Here is a 17445-nt window from a genome sequence, read left to right on the forward strand (position 1 = left end):
ATTGGAAACCTTTGCTGAAAAAACATATATATCAGAAAACTTTCTCGCCATGCTAGCGGCCTTGTGAGGCTATAGCAGCATTAGCTTTAGCTTAAGCGCTAGCACCACTAAGCAAACAGTGTAAAACCAACCATGTTGATTCTTACTGCGTTTACCTTCTTAGTCTGTAGTGTTAGTCTGATGACACTTGCTAATTAGGAGTAATAACTGCTAATTAATAAAGTTCAGCAGTTCTTAGTCGATCTGACCGGTTTCTTAGCTCTACTGAGTGTTTCTTTCCAGTAACTAGAATATATAATGGGGTATTTAGCAAGTACAAATTCAAACTAGAGCTAAAAACAGATTGCACATAGAAGTGATGTTCAACAGGTAGCCACATTATCGGTTTCAAATGAAGAATGTTATTTAAAAAAATGTCGCTTTCAACTGAAAAACAACAAAAAAAGTCTAGTACCACTCAGTCCTTTTTCAAGAAAAACTTCTTGTTCAGCTTTCAGCTTGTCTTTAATATTCAAATTCCAGTATTTAATAGCTATACACTAAGTCACTGAGAGTAACAGTCAGTTAGCATAGAGATTGGAAGTAGTCCAGCTAGCCTGGGCCCGTTTAAACGTTAAAACATCTGTAGATGATTTCCATGTATGAAAGACTAGAAAGTTAATCATCTGTGAAGGTTGTCAGTCATCCAGGTTATCGTAGTCTAAGGAGCTTGGAAAGAAAAACTCTCCTGAGTTTTAAAACATGTGGTTATCCTAATTGGGCTTTCATCAAGTCAGCAAAGAGGCACCGAAAAGATGACCAGATAACAACTAGGGAGGATCAGAAAGACAAACGCAACAACATTGTCATCCCCTATGTAGCAGGTTTATCAGAAAAACTCAGGAGAGTCTTCTCCAAATAGGACCGCCCAGTATACTTCAGACCCAGACAAAAACTGGTTCATCCCAAAGACAGAACTCCTAAACACAAACTTAACAATGTAGTGTATGTGCGAAGAATACTCAGGAATGCTCAGACCTCTACATTGGAGAGACCAAACATAAACACATGACACAACATAGAAGAGCCATCTCGACAGGACAAGACTCTAAAGACATCTAAAGGACAAAGGTCACTCCTTCGAGGACACCAATGTTCACATTTTGGACAGAGAAGACAGATGGTTTGAAAGAGGAGTGAAAGAAGCCATCTATGTCCACTGTGAGCAACCATCTTTGAACAGAGGCGGCAGCTTACAACACCAACTGTCTGCCATCTATAATCCAGTTTTGAGATCCCAGACGCCTTAACGCCCACTCAAATCCTGGGTCTTCTGACCTCAGGAAATCACATGATAGGGTGGGGCTAGGCTTCACAGTGAGTTCACCCGAAACCTTGGCTGATTGTGACCTACACCCGTTTTCACACCTTGGCCCCTGTGATTAGGTAGAGGATCATTAGGGGGTTCGTTGACCCTCTACAGGGGACACTCCCACAGGGTTTAAATCTGGGTCTCTCCACCATTCGACCTTAGAACTGAAGAAGCTTCTCGGATGAGAGGTGAAATGTCTTCAAGCAACTTAAAGAAGTCCAGACGTTTTTTCTTTCCAAGCTGCTTAGACTAGAAAGCTAATCACATATCTATACCAGAGCAAGGGCAGATGTTAGGCCTGAAAGTGACCATTAAAAGTGAAAAATCAACCGCTCAAACACTGCAAGCATATTTGTTGCACATTTCACAGTCACAAGTTCTTCATCAGACAATAATGCAATAAAAAATAAATCTGGTGACACCCTTTTTACCGTTTACATCATGTTACAATGAACTATACTATGGTGGCTATTTTTCTGCTCATTGGTGTATCTATTCATGCTGTTCTAATGTTATTTGTCCAGCAGGGTGATGAGGTTCAAATGGAGGCTAACCTGACTAATGTGGCTAATCTTCAAAACAGCAGTCTAGAAACTTTGAATACATTACAAGCTGATTTGAACTTATTGGAGCCTAGTGACCAAAATCACCAGTCCCCTTCAAGTACCTTTGCTCCCTTACCACCTTCACCGCCATCACCATCATCACCGTCAACACCATCACCCTTTCCTCTCTTCACCAGCTACCTGGATGAGTTCAGCTCCTCTGGTGCCAATATTTTGTCCCAAAAGCTAAGAAATCTAGAGCTGCAGACAAGAGAGACTGAGACCAGCGAGTCGAGGAGGTCAGTCCTGGACCCCTCCTGCCTCCTTACCCCACCTAACAGTCCCCTCATAGTAGGTCGAACTGATCAGGTGAAGGAAGACCAAGACAAATGGGTGAAGTCTGATGATGAGACACTTCCCTGGCTCTCTGGTGCAGATGCACATGATGAAGGTATAGAAAAGCATTTCTATTCCTAGTTTCTTCTCTGCGTCTTTTTTTTTTTTTTTTAATAAAACTGAACATATCATTTGTTTTACTCTCCAGGTGGATTAGTGTATCAGTGCTTAGCTGCTCTCAAAGTAGACCGCTTAAAGTCCGATTGCAGCAATATGAAAACACTCGTAGAACTAAAAGAAGAAGAGGAGGAGCAGGGAGATGAAGAAGAAGCAGATGAAGAGGTTTTTAGCCTGGAGCTGGAGCGAGGTGAAAGAGGGATTGGTCTTGCTCTAATAGACACAAGGGTAAGTTAACGAGAATTTAACCTGTAGACAGTTTGTCACAGGGCTAGCAGAGTCTATGGCACAGCTACCAGTTTATGGCTGCTGGGGATTATTTTTTTTTCATTTTTATTTTTGGCGACCACTGGAAAACTGGAAACAATTATGAAAGGTGGCACACATACAGCTCTCTGCAACGATGAAATTCCTTTTTTTTTTCTTTTTCTTTTTTTTCTTTTCTTTTCTTTTTTCTGACAATTAACACAGAGCTAATTTGTCCCTCGTAGAATTTTAGGAATCTAAATATAGTGAGACAGGCTCTGCTGTCACGAGGATCAAGGTTGATAAGAACGACACGACTACATTTAAAAGGTAGCTTGTAGTTAGCAAAATGAAAACTTTTAGCTGTGAAATTCTAAAGTGCTTAGTAGAAGAACTTCTCTGGGTTTGTTTTTTAAAATCTTATTAACAGTTAAGTAATATCCATTTTACATAAAGCCTATTGATTGTTGCTAATTTATGGTTAGGGAGTGAACATGTAATGCAGCTATAGCATAGAGGACAGTCTCTGAGTTAAGACAGCAAACAACTGTTTGCTAATGTTTTCAGCAGCATCACGATACGGTCTGACTAACTTTTACAACTGTGATTAAAATGATACAATTTGTTAATGAAAAAACTTAACACAATTTGGTTAGTGAGCATGTAGCCATTGCTGTCACCAGCTTGACTAAGGATTGCACTGATTTTAGAGAGCATCTGTCTATGCAAGTCCGATTTTGGGAAGCACATTTCATTTGTCCCTTTAGAACTACTGTAATAACTGGTCATCATCAGCATGTGAGGCTGGCTTTAAAACATGATCTCAATCAAAATTGCAAACTCTTTCTACATTTTCCTATGACCATACTGTGCATATATGATGTGTTTTAAACTAGGTTGTTATTACATGAATTTGTTGTGTAGCCTATAAAGCTGGGCCACTGTTTAGGTTACATATTATATTAACAATTCATTTTATTTATTTATTCTTTACTCTGCACCTTAGTTCATATCCTCTCTTAAGTAACTTCACCTTTCTTTCTTTTATTTCTGTTATTCATCATTTATATCCTTATTTATTAAAGAAGGAGTAACGTGAAATAAGGCAAATGCCCCCTGTCAAATCTGGCTGCCTGTCCAATCCATATGCTCCATGGGAGTACACGGACTGCACTTATACTCTCAGCATGAGCTGTTGAGCAAAACCTTGGCCTTTCATTTTGGACCCACTGTCACTGTGGTAGAAATTGTAACCCTGCACAGTGACCTTTGAGGATAAATCTTAGCAGAAGTTGCAAAGGAAATGCTGCAGTGCAAAGGCAGCTTCATCGGAAATAAATGAGACAACTCAGCCAGGAAACTGAAAACATTTTGGATTTTTGATCCTTTTTCTGTTTAGTCCTTTGGCTTCACATCCTAGAATTAACTTCCCTAAGCGGTGAAGTGTCTCTGCTTCTCATCCATTCAATCACCAAGTACAGTTTGCAGCCTGTCATTGAAACTCACCCCTTATTTCCTCCAGTAATATGTTTTCCCAATGATTCAAGGACTTATTCTGATGACTAATCTCAGCAGCTGATTAGAAACATCAGAATCAAAACAAACCTCCACAATTGTATAACACTGATGAACAACGTGCAGATTTGGAAAAGTGTGTGCAAGGCCTGCTGTTGGCATAAACACTGTCAGTGGTTTGTTTTTGGTTGTTCTTCATGCTTGTTGACTCTGCTGGACAGCGTGGCAATAAATCTCCATGAGAAATGTTTAACATTTAGAAGCAGATTCTGAAAACTTTTAAATTACAACCCGATTGTTTATTGCTTGCTGAAAAGGACTATAAGCAGTAAATACCGTCTAAGTCTATTTTTTCTTGTTGGATTTCTACCAACATTTTCTCTGCATTTTATTGTGAAAGACCAAGCAGAACATAAGAATGGTACTTTAACCTGGCAGTCTGGCTATCAAGTAATAAATGTGTTATGAAATCGAACTGAAACATTTGGGTCTAACTGTCTGCTTGGTATGTTCTTAATGGGAAACACTGCACACATTTCGATGATGTCATGATGCTGACATACTCATGTGTTTATTTCCTTATGATTTTTGAAGTGTTTTTATTTATTTATTTAGTCCATTCTTAATTATGATTATCACCTGAAAATTTGACCCACATTTAGGTCCTCCTCACGTGGTTCTTATTACAGAAGGTATAAAAACATACCTATGTAACAGTTTTCACTCTATATTTAAAAGAAAAAGCATAAGAGCACTATTTTTGAGAAACCTCTGCAGCACCAGGAGAATCTTTTCTGTCAGTCCACATGACATTTGCTGAGAGAACAACATATGACTTCTTTTTTTTTTTCTTTTTTTTTTGCCTGTCCCATTTGGCTCTTTTGCCATCAGAATTATTGTCTAAAGGCGAAGAAAGATGCCCAACGGATTTACTTTACCAAATGGACCATCCCAGCCTTGCCGTAATGGTCCATTTGATTTACCTTTTATTGTTTATTTTATTTTCACTTGCTGAATACGGGACAGACTTGACTGGGGGAAAGAAAGGGGAGAAAGAAAGAGGGAAAGAAAGACAGCTGAGAAGAGGGACGGGGGAAAAAGGGCAAAAAACAAAAACCAACAGAATAAGCAGACAAAAAATACATATATCAATCACCTGGATCACCTGTTGAGAAAGAAAAAAGAAAACAAGCAGAAGAAAACGAGAGTAATAAACAACATCACAATGATATATGGGAATATGACAGTAAATACTAAATATTAAACCTTATTGTGCAGCACGTAAGATCGACAGCGCACAGTGTGCTTTGAGGTAGGAGCCAAAAAGGGTGTAGTTTGTGTGTGTGAGTACCCGTGTGCACACCTGTGAGCATGAGCGCGCTTGTTTTTAAAAGGTTCCTTCATGTAATGATCTGCTAGAGGGTGTGGGGGGCCACTGCCCCGTCCTCCAGGGCATGAAGCAGGTATGGAGGAGATCAAAACTCCAGACATCCAGAGGCCCCCAGAACACAAGAGACCAAGGAAGACCAACAGAGGGGCAGCCGCGCCACTATCCCAGAAAGAGCTGAGGAGAGTCCCAGATGAGGGGTCACTCAGCAGCCGCGGAGCAGAAGCCAGGGGGGGTTGCAGTGACGTGCCCGTGAGCTCCGCCGTCAGCCAGCTGTGCCTGAGTGACCGAGCCCCAGGCCGAGAGGCCAAGGGCACCCCACCCCCGAAGTGGCCCGAGTGAGCCCCAGGTTCCAGGCCCCGATAAGCAGCCACCAAGGAGTGAGCCGGTGTGTACCTGGACGCCCATCCCCGGACACAAAGAACCACCAACGCACCGATGTCTGAGGGCGTCCGCCACCGGCAGGGGAAGTGGTGGGGGGAGATAGGCCTCCAAACCTTGGAGGGCCTGAGATGTCCCTAGAGAGGTGGCGTCTGATACCCAACCTGACATATAGACACAGACATACAGGCACACACAGATACAAACATCCATTCCCACCCTCATGCTCTCATAGGCAATTACTCCACACTCAACCAACGTGGAGACAGACATAAAGAGACACTGTACACACAATCACACTCCCCAAGCGTACTCTAAGAACCAGGTCTAGGTACCCTTGCCCCTGGAGGGGGAAACTGCACCCAGACCCAGGTGGTGTTACCCTTTTCCCTGCAGTGGGGAGAAGCAGACCGCCCCGACTCCGCAGCAGCAGGGAGGCCCCATATTCCAGACCCCAGTCGGACGGCCAACTCCAACGATGAAATTCCAAGAGTAAAGTTGAAGATCTATTTCGAGAAAAAAGTCGAAATGTGGAGATTACAGTTGTGCCACAGCTGCTATACCCTCTAAGTTACTGAAATCGTACATCAGAATTGGTTTTAGCAACAAGGAAGGAAGTGATTTCTCTTTTAGGATACAGAGTCAGTGTGGTGAGGAGTATGGAGTAAGCTGTGTCTGGTCAAGCTTTGTACAAAATGCTGGTAAAGAACAGATGCTAGGTTATTGATGGTTATGCCATTGTGCAATAAAGACGATGTATCTTGTGGCCCAATACTCCGTCACAGCGGTCATTATAATAAAAAGAGATAAATAACATTTTTATGTTTTTGGAAGTGGAAAGAGAAACATTTTGATTTTAAAAAATATATAATAATAAAAGGTTCAGAAAGAGAGAATAGAATTCAATTTTCTTTTTTTTTCTTTTTTTCTTTTTTTTTTTCTTGTCTGTCCCATTTGGTTCTTTAGCCGTCAGAATTGTTGTCTGAAGACCAACAAGGATACCAAATGGATTTATTTTGCCAAATGGATCATCATGGCATTGCCGTATTGGTCCATTTGATCAAACTTTGTTGTTATTATTTATTTTATTTTCAGTTGTTACAGATGGGACAGACATGACTGGGGGATAGGAAAGGGAGAAAGAAAGAGAGGAAGGAAAAGAAAAACAGAAGGGAAAAGGGACAGTGAGAAAGGGCACTTACAAAGACAAAGAGAAAAAAAAATCTCCTGGATCACCTGTTGAGAGAAAAAGAAGAGAAAACAAGCAAAAAAACAAACAAACAAAACAACATACTAAACACAACACCATCACGTTAATCTAGCTAAGTGTGAACAGCAGTAAAAACTAAATATTGAATGTGGTTGTGCAGCACGCAGGACAGACAGCGCACAATGTGCTTTAAAGTAGCAGCTAAGAAAGGTGTAGTTTAGTCTACGAACAGTGAACACCCGTGTGCAAACCTGTGTGGATCAGCGCGCTTGTATACAAAAGGTTTCCCCATGTAACGGTCTGCTAGAGGGTGTGGAGGGCCATAGCCCCGTCCCCCAGGGCATGAAGCAGGCATGGAGGAGATCCAGGCTCCAGACATCCAGAGGCCCCAGAGTGCGAGAGCCCAAGGAGAACCACCGGAGGGGCATCCGTGCCACCCTCCTGGGAAGGGCTGAGGAGATCCCCAGACGAGGGGTCACCCAGTAGCCATGGAGCAGAAGCCAGAGGGGGCTGCACCGGCGTGCCCGCCGGCTCTGCCGGCAGCCAGCTGTGCCAGAGTGAACCGAGTCGCAGGCCCCGAGGCCGGAGACCTGAGGGCCCCCTTTGCACCGGAAGAGGCCTGACCGAGCGACAGGCACCAGGCCCCGCCAAGTAGCCACCGGGAGTGAGCTGGTGTATACCTGAGCGCCCAGCCCCGGACACCAAGAACCACCAATGCACCGACCCCTGAGGGCATCAGTTACCGGCAGGGAGTGTGGTGAGGGGAGATAGGCCTCCACACTTTGGAGGGCCTGGGTGTTCCCAGAGAGGTGGAGTCTAAGACCTGACCTGACATATAGACACAGACAAACAGGCATACACAGACACAAACATGCATTCCCACCCTCATGCACACATATACAAACACTCAGCACTCATCCAACGTAGGGATAGACATACATGGACATGTACACACAATCATACTCCCCAAACATACTCTATACCCCGGGTCCAGGTACCCTCGCCCCCAGAGGGGGAAAAGGCACCCAGACCCAAGAGATGTGACCCTTTCCACCGGGGTGGAGGCAAGCAGACCGCCCCAGGCTCCACGGCAGCAGGGAGGCCAATCGGACAGCCAACACCTGCTCCCAGACCCCCGCCCCGATGGCTAGTAGAGAACGGGGGTGTGTGAAGACCCCATACCTCCCTCCTCCCGCTCATGTGTAGTGTTGCTGCGTGTTGTTCTAAAGTGCATTTAAAACAAGGGAGGGCATGGTGCTGCTGCCAGAGAGCAGCAGGTGTTAGCACGGCCCCTCCCGAGAACCCTCAATGTCTACATGGATTTAAAATTGAGAGGTGGGCACCGGCGCCAGAGGTAGGGTTGAATACACAGACCGTCCACTGGACGCCGTTAACGTGGTCATCCTCAAGGCCCTATATATATGTGTGTGTTATGAGAGTGTGAATAATGTGGATGTCTAAGTTGTGGAATAAAATTGAGGCACAGGTGGCCAGAAGGGGACAGAGGGGGGGGGGAATGCCTCCCCTGCACCCTGGTGACACACCCGCACCCCAAGGCCCTACCTGTGTGGGTGGGTGTGGTGGAGCGGGAAGAGGGAGGCAGCCGGGGATGGGGAGGAAAAGAAGGGAGGGGCAAGATGCTCCTCCTTAGGGCCAGCTCCCCCGCTGACCCCAGTAGGCACCCCCGTCCTCTGGTACCCACCAAGGCAAGGGAGCCCAGGCCCATCCAGACCGGGGCCTACGGCAGCAGCACCGCCAAGCCCCACAGGACCTGGGGCAGCCCACCCCACCCCACCGCAGAGGAAACTGTACCCACCCCAACATTCAATCATCTCCAGACTACACAAGACAACAGACACCCAGGTTAGGTTTATTCTCCACCTCTCCTATGTCTCTCCCCCACCTGCAGAGTGGACTTCTGCAAGGATGGAACAACCTCCCTGCCAGTTGAAGAGCCCCCCAGTTAGGCCGATGCACCAGAGGCCCCCTGCGCCAGGGCTGAGCCCCCTTGCACCCACCCGCCCACAACCTCGGCGACACACCGACGAGGACCGAAGCCCCCAAGGCCCAGCCAGAGCCCCATCACGGAGACGAAGCACCCCCGAACCCCAAGCCCCCACGCCTGCCCCGGATCCACTCAGGGGCAGCCAGGCTACCAGGCCAGTAACCTACGTCCGCCAGTACAGACCATCCCCCAGCCCCGCTGCACGCAGCCACGAGGAGAACACCCTCTAAGAGCGACCAGAGCCACTAACCAGGTTATGACCACAACCCCCCGGGTTGAGCCCTCCAGGGATAACGTCTCTAGGGGTTCTCCTGGCGCCCTAAGCCCGTCCCAACCTCCACATCAACCACAATAGCGAAGGCAGGACCAAACCATGACCCCCCACCCCCACTAGGTGATGAAGCCGATCAAAGGAGCCCAGAGGGATTGATCTAATGTGGTGGCAGAGGCTGTATCAAGACTAATGTGATCTATTAGATGGTTTTTATATTGATTAGAATTAAGATTATTTTTATTTTTCCAGTTAATGAGGACCGTTTTCTTGGCGATGCATAGGGCAGTGAAAACCATGTGGACTGTATTAGTTTCTGTAGTGACATCATCCAATTTTCCCAACAAGCATACTAAAGGGGAGGCTGGAATGTTACATTTCAGACACTTTGATAAGTCTTCACATATCTCACGCCAAAACTTCTGGTGGACAGAACCAAAGAGCGTGGATGTAATTGTCTGGTGTATTGCCTTGACAGTGTGAGCAGTTGTTGGAAGATGTAAAGCCCATCTTGAACATCCGATGACCAGTATAGTGTACTCTATGTAGTAATTTGTATTGTATTAATTGCAGACTGGGATTTTTAATCAATTTAAAGGTTTTTAAGCATATCTGAGACCAGAAGTTTTGGTCTAAGCTTACTGATAAATCTGCTTCCCACTTTGCAATAGGAAGGGATATTGATTCATCTATTTTAGAAAGTGTTCTATATATTTTAGACAATAATTTGGGGGATTTAAGAGTAAGAAAGTGTACCGCACTTGGTGGTGTTTGTAATTCAGCTTGACTGAGGTAAAATTTCTTTTTTACTATGGATTTAATTTGTTGATATTCTAAAAAATCTTTTCTTGTTGATCCCATATTGTGTAACTAGTCTGTCAAATGGAATAAATTCTGTTCCCTCTAATATATGTTCTAAGTATTTAATTCCTTTACAACTCCATTCTGGAAAATTAATCATATTATTGTTTTGTAATATGTCAGGGTTATTCCAGATAGGTGTACGTTTGCATGGGATTAATGAGGACTGTCATTTTTAGAAACTCCCACCATGCTGTCAGAGAAGAGCTGATGTTGATGCTTTTAAAGCATTCATGTCTTTTGATGTTTGAGCTGATAAATAGTAGGTCTGAAATTTCTAGATTATTACATAGTGCCTGTTCTACATCTAGCCAGGGCTCATCTAAGAGGGTGTGTTTAAACCATCTAGAGATGAACTGAAGCCTGTTGGCTAAAAAATAGTGATTAAAATTAGGCAGATCTAATCCTCCTTTATCCTTGGTCCTTTGTAATGTTTTTAAGCTGATACGTGGGGGTTTGTCTTGCCAAAGGAATTTAGAAATACATGAGTCTAGAGATCTGAACCAATCTTGTGATGGCTTATTTGGGATCATTGAAAACAAATAGTTTATTTTTGGCAAGACCATCATTTTTATAGCGGCGACCCTTCCCATGAGTGATATGGGTAGAGATTTCCATCTAGCCAGATCGCTTTCTACTGTCTTTAAAAGCGGGATGTGGTTTATTTTAGTTAATTCTGAGAGCTTAGGAGAGACATTAATACCTAAATATCTTATATTTCCAGATTGCAGTGGTGTAGGAGAAGAATTATGGAAGGAGCAATTAATCGGAAGAACTGTAGATTTTGACCAGTTAATTGAATAATCTGAGACTCTTGAGAAAGAATTTATCAATGCAATCACCCCAGAGATATTGGTTTGTGAGTTCTGGAGAAAAAGTAACACATCATCCGCATAAAGGCTGATTTTATGTTCTACATTCTTACATTTTATGCCCTTAATTGTTGTAGCCTGTCTAATTGCTGCTGCTAGTGGCTCAATAAAAATTGCAAACAGTGAAGGGGAGAGTGGGCATCCCTGCCTGGTGCCCCTCAGGAGACAGAAGCTGGAGGATGTTTGGTCATTTGTTCTGACACAAGCTGTTGGGGAATTATATAATATTTTTAACCAGTTTATGAAAGAGGTTCCAAAACCAAATTTGTGTAAAGTTGCAAATAGAAATTTCCAGTTAACTCTGTCAAACGCTTTTTCTGCATCAAGAGACAATATTATGGTTTCAATGTTTTTACTGCATGAGTAGTCTGTTAAATTAAGTAATCTACGTGTATTTGTTGATGAGTGCCTACCTTTTATGAAACCAGTTTGGTCAGGATGAATTAAGAGGGGGGTTATTTTCTCTAATCTCTTTGAGAAAGCTTTGCAGATTATTTTAAGGTCTACATTTATAAGGGATATTGGACGATAGCTTGGGGGATATACAGGGTCTTTGCCTGGTTTTAGCAGGAGATTAATGTTTGCAGAATTCATATTTGATGGGAGTCTGCCCTTTTCTTTGATTTCCAACAACGTTCTGTAAAAAACTGGTGCTAGAATCGTCCAGAATTCTTTGTAGAATTCTGCAGGAAAGCCGTCTGGACCTGGAGCCTTATTATTGGGCATACTTATCAGGGCTTCCTGGAGTTCACCTGGCGTCAGTGGCGAATCCAGTGCCATTGCTTGAGTGTCTAATAATTTTGGAAGAGTTATGTTGTCCAAAAACTGATCAATTTCGTTTTTAGATGGGTTTATTTGTGGTGTATATAAAGTTTCATAGAAATCCCTAAAAATTTTGTTTATTTTTTTAAGATCATATATTGTATTCCCAGATAAATCTTTAACAGCACATATAGTTGTTTTTTCTTTATTGATTTTTAACTGGTTAGCAAGAAATTGTCCGGATTTGTTACCGTGTTCATAATTTTGCAGGCGAAGTCTTTGTACTAAGAATTTAGTCTTTTTATTAATAATTTCATTTAATTCTAGTTTTGTTTTGCAAATGTTGTTTAATATTTCTTGATCTTGGTGTGATACATAAGCTTTTTCTAAGGATTTAATGTTTTTTTCTAGTTCTTGAATATTTTTGTTTTCTTCTTTCTTCTTATGTGATGAGAAAGAGATTATTTTACCTCTCATCACGGCTTTCCCTGCTTCCCAGAGGACAGATGCTGATGTTCCAGGAATGTCATTAAGGTCTAAATATGAAGTCCATTCTTTTTTAAAGTATTTGATAAACTCTTCATCTTTGAGCAGCGATGTATTAAATCTCCAGTTTTTACTTGGCGTGGTATTATTCTTGTGCATTAGTGTTAAAGATACAGGAGCATGATCGCTGACAGCTATAGGATGAATCTCAGTGTCTGAAATGTCCCTCAGCAGTGAGCTGCTGACCAAAAAATAATCCAGACGAGAGTAGGAGTGATGAACATGTGAGAAGAAAGAATATTCCTTACTGTTGGGGTGGAGGGAGCGCCATGCATCGCAAAGACCAAAGTCGCTCATATACTGTTTGATTATATTTGTGGACTGCCAATTACGCTGAGTTCCTGCTGTATTGAGCCTATCCATTTCTTCATTTAGTCCCAGGTTGAGGTCTCCCCCAAGAACAATTGTGCAATCTAGGTGTTCAGAGAGTGTACTAAAAAAACCGTGGAAGAATGAGGGGTCATCAACATTCGGACCATATATACTTACAATACATAGCTTTTGGTTAAGTATAGATAGTTTGACTATTAGGAATCTGCCCTCTGGATCTATAACTGTATCGAGTACTGTGAAATTAATATTTTTATGTATTAGAATTGCTACTCCTCTTTGTCTAGAATTATAACAGGTTGAGAACACATTAGGAAACTCAGGTGTTTTAAGTTTATTCAAACCTGTGACAGGCATGTGGGTTTCTTGTAATAAAACGTCTGCCTGTAGTTTTTTAAGTTGGTTAAATATTTTTAACCTTTTTTCCCTAGAGCCAGCTCCATGCACATTCCATGAGACAAACCTTAGCGTGCCCATAGTTGTGTGTTTGTGGCTAATGACATACGCTGTGTGTCTTGCTTAGACGGGTGAGGAAAATGGAAACACATCATTTTTTTTTTTTTTTTTGTAAATAAAGCGAAGAAAATGCGCAGCGAGAAGCTCCATAGGTCTGACTACGTGTGTGCATAATAACTAAAATGAGCAAATGTGTGCGTGTGTGTCCTATATCTGTGTGCACTGTGTGGCTGTTGTAAATGTGTTGCCTTTAAACGCATGTGTGTGCGTGATCGTGCAGAGTGAGCATGTAGAAATAGACAGTGTCGTTTGTGGATGGATAGGGAAACAGGTGATCGACATAGTGAAAGAAAAGAGAAGCAAGGAAACCAAACAGCAAGGTGAGCGACAAGAGAGAGAAAAAGGGGAAAAAGAAATAAAAACGGAAACATTCCAATTAAAGCATTGGCGGAGAGTGACGGTGACGTTATACTAAATTAGCAAACTGATATTACATAGTTAAGCAAAAGTTAATACAAGAGAGTGTGAGTGAAGAGAATAGCGTAGCGGATTCTTATCTGGTGTGCCGTCAATACAGCCATGGAGTGATGCCGGGGTCGCGGTAGAGCTGTCCGTCCACGTAGAGCCGGTCCACGGCGATGACAGCCCGGGAGCCTTTCTGAATAAAACTACGTCGGACTGGGAACAGGACCCTGCGTCGTTCCAGGATCTCTCTGGGGAACTGGTCGTTCACGCTGAAGTCCGTTCCTTTCAGCTCTCTGCCGCGACTCTTCACCTGCTCCTTCTGCTTAAAGTGGCCGAATTTGGCCACAATAGGACGCGGTCTCCCGCTTCCTGTCTTCGGAGCCCCGATGCGATGCACTCTTTCAAACCCTATGTTTTTCACCGTGTCCTCCGGCAGCTTCAGGTGGATTTTAATGAAGCTTCTCACGGTCGTTTCCGGGTCCTCTCCGGCAGACTCTGGAATGCCAGAAAACACAAGATTATCTCTCATGCTACGGGCTTGTAAATCCATAACGGTCTCTTTTATTTTTTTATTTTCTATGTTTAATTGGGTCACATTTTCGGTTAGAGATTTGACCGAGTCCCGTAGCGTGGCGTTTTCTGCAGCAAGTGTTTCCACCTGCTTCTGGCTGAACTCCAGGGATTCTTTTAGAGATTGAAATTCCCGGTGTAAAATCTCTACCAGGGACAGCCTCGCATCAAAACTGGACAATCGCTTATCGATTGACTCCAGGATGTCGACGATATCTTTGCCGGCAGGCGATGTTGTGCCGGGGGAGTCTGCCGGGCGATATCTTTTAGATGACGGCGTCTCAGTTTTGGCCTGGGAAGACATGCTCTGGGCCTTCTTCATTACTAAGTCTTCGAAGCACCGGTCGATGTATTCTTGGAGAGCGTCTAAACTCTCCTCGTTGTCCTCCAGGGTGTTAGAGATGATAGGACAGATGTTGTTAGTTATATGACAGTTGGTTAGTTTATTTGGCAGTACTGAAGATAAAAGAAACTTTGTTAAATTCTAGGCTACCATTCGTTTTTTTTTCCCGTCAAATCTCCGGCGTCTGACGTCACCTACAACATGGGTCGCTTACCTTACCCCGTCACTTCCGTCACTTACCTCCGTCTCGTCTTAGAATTCAATTTTCACTGCTTAAATATTTGTATTTTCCAACACAGGAAAAAAATCTTGTGAATAAAAAGGATTGAATTTAGCCGTTGTTGCTGGATAAGGACAAATAGCTAGCAAACATGCTACTGATTATCATTTTGTCTGAGTTAATAATCAGCTTCATGTTTTGTTTTTCTTTTTATTAGTAATATGTTAAACTTGTTTAAACATTTGCAACATTATAATTATTTAAAAAACTGTGTTTTACCATTTAAATAAAAAATGGTAAAACACAATAAAAAATGTTATTCTCTTATCTTATTCTATTCCATTATTTTTCTTTTTTGCTGCTGTTACTTTGCACAGTCCACTTTCTGCTGTGACACAACTAATTTCCGAGCTGTGAGACTAATAAAGGTTTATCTTATCTTATCTCTGCTAACATAGCTGTAAACCTTTACAGCTATTACAATGAAAAGAAATACGTTTTGAGTAAGCATTGAGCCACCAACCAACCTAATAATGAAGTGCCTAAAAATACAATTTAAAATGACTCTTTGCTAAGTATGAAAATGAGTGAAAATGTACCCAATATCCTCTGAAAAACTTTGAAAGAACTTCTGAAAGTCTGAACAGCTATTACTCAAAAACACTTAAAGTTTGGCTTCTTTGAAGCAGAGTACAGTACTGTGTAACGCAGACACTAAAGCTGATGCGCCAGAATGTCATACGAATGATTCCTTAAATACAAGGGTGAGAAGGGAGTCAGATACCAAGGGCACAAAGATGAAGCAGGTCTGATCAACAACAGTTTATTTCCCGAAGCAGACAGTAGAAATAAAACAACCCAAATACTAAGAAAAAAGTATACAATAAAATGTTCTCCATATGCTAAAATTCCCACGGAGACTAGATAAAACAATTCTAAAACCCTTAAAAATACCATTTTCTACATGCACTAAAATCCCCTGATGTGTATATACCAGCAGGCCAGAAATTCCTTCTCCAGAGCGGGGTCCACGCCAGCCTCGTCCCAGAATGACGAGGAGGAGCCTCCTGTCCCCCTCTCGTCCCTTCACTGGGCCCGTCATATCCCAGCCCACCTCGCATTTTGCACCGGAGTCCGTCCCTATCAGCTAGTTGTCCTGGCCAATCCACAGTGGATTAAAACAATGTCAAATAAAACACTAAAAACCATGCAATTTAAACATTATAATAAAATCATGCAATAAAAACTACACTCGCAAATAAACACTAAAATCAAAATAAAACCAATATAAAAGATAAATACAAAGTTCCACTGTGTGACAACTGTACTTGAGTTGTTAACAGCAGATGTGTAACACTAAAAATATATGTATAATACATAATAACTATATATTATTATGTATTGTGGCATGAATTATATTACTTCATGCCATTTATATATAAAAAATATAATGCAGGTAAAAATAAGGACCATTTTTAAAACCTCACAGTCAGAAACTGTGAAATCTTTGGTTTAATCGAGAACTCGACACCTCATGTTTCAGGACACTTCTTTGAAGGCGAAGGGCATCTTTATTCGTGCAGTGGTCCCAGACTCTCCAGCTGCCCGGTGTGAGAAGCTGTTACCAGGAGACAGGATCTTGGCTGTTAATGGAATCAGCCTTCTTGGACTGGACTACCAAAAGTAAGAAATCTATCATATCTCATATTTTAAGAATTTGGCATGACCTACTTTGTTTTCATATCTTTCCCTCTTTCAGCGGGAGGGAGCTGATCCAGTCATCAGGGGCCAGACTGAGGTTACTCGTGTCCAGATCAAACTGGATGGCTAAGATTATACAGAATGAGTGCTGACGCTACATTTGCTGAGAGACTTGTGACAACCATCAGCACTTAAAGATGATTCTGAGAGCTTTTGGAATTTTCAAGTTAAAGGATATGGACAATTTAAAGAAAATCTTCAATCTTCTATCAGGTTTTAGATGTTTTGCAGCTTTTTAATTTACATCACAGTGGCATCATAGTCCTTTTTTGTGTGTGGTCAAGGTTACATTAGTGTTATCATTTCCATTGGTAGAAGACAAGACCTTTTCTCTCCATGCTCTCTCCAAATACAACACCGTCACCCCAGGAATAAGAAAGCTGATGCAATAACACACAAGGAACATTTTTCACAGTGTTATCAAAGTTCCACTCCCTTGTTTAGTCTGGCATCATTAGACATTTCTGGATCCAAGTATTTCTTCACTTCAAAAGAAGCAAACGAGCACTGAGGCACTACTGGGAGTAAAAACTGTGGCTGTTCTCCCCGGTTTTGCAATAACATTTAACATTCAGACATCCATGACAAAGACGATTTATGAGGTCGTAACCAGAAGTAAGTTAGCTAGATAGTTTACATGCTGATAGTTGATATACCATACTCTGATTCAAATATATTTTTAAAAACACAACGAACAAAAAATTAACATGTAGCCCACTGCAACAACTGTAAAGGTAAATGAAGACAGAAATCTCAATTCCAGCAATGTTTGGAGGGTTAGTGAAGTGAGGCTTGTTGACATATGATCATTTGCTACTTATGACAATAAAGCACA

At 42.3% G+C, this 17445-nt stretch overlaps 1 protein-coding gene across 1 annotated transcript; it reads left to right on the forward strand.

Annotated features, from left to right (window-relative positions):
• The first annotated feature begins 2496 nt into the window (after positions 1-2496).
• Positions 2497-17241, forward strand: LOC134632849 (ras-associating and dilute domain-containing protein-like). Its single transcript, XM_063481688.1, has 3 exons — positions 2497-2637; positions 16393-16532; positions 16609-17241. Exons 1-3 carry the CDS (start codon positions 2506-2508, stop codon positions 16700-16702), a joined length of 366 nt encoding a protein of 121 aa, XP_063337758.1. The 5' UTR covers positions 2497-2505; the 3' UTR covers positions 16703-17241.
• The last annotated feature ends 204 nt before the right edge of the window (positions 17242-17445 follow it).

Source organism: Pelmatolapia mariae, linkage group LG8 (genome assembly GCF_036321145.2).
Source record: "Pelmatolapia mariae isolate MD_Pm_ZW linkage group LG8, Pm_UMD_F_2, whole genome shotgun sequence".
In the NCBI taxonomy this organism is placed as follows: Eukaryota; Metazoa; Chordata; class Actinopteri; order Cichliformes; family Cichlidae; genus Pelmatolapia; species Pelmatolapia mariae.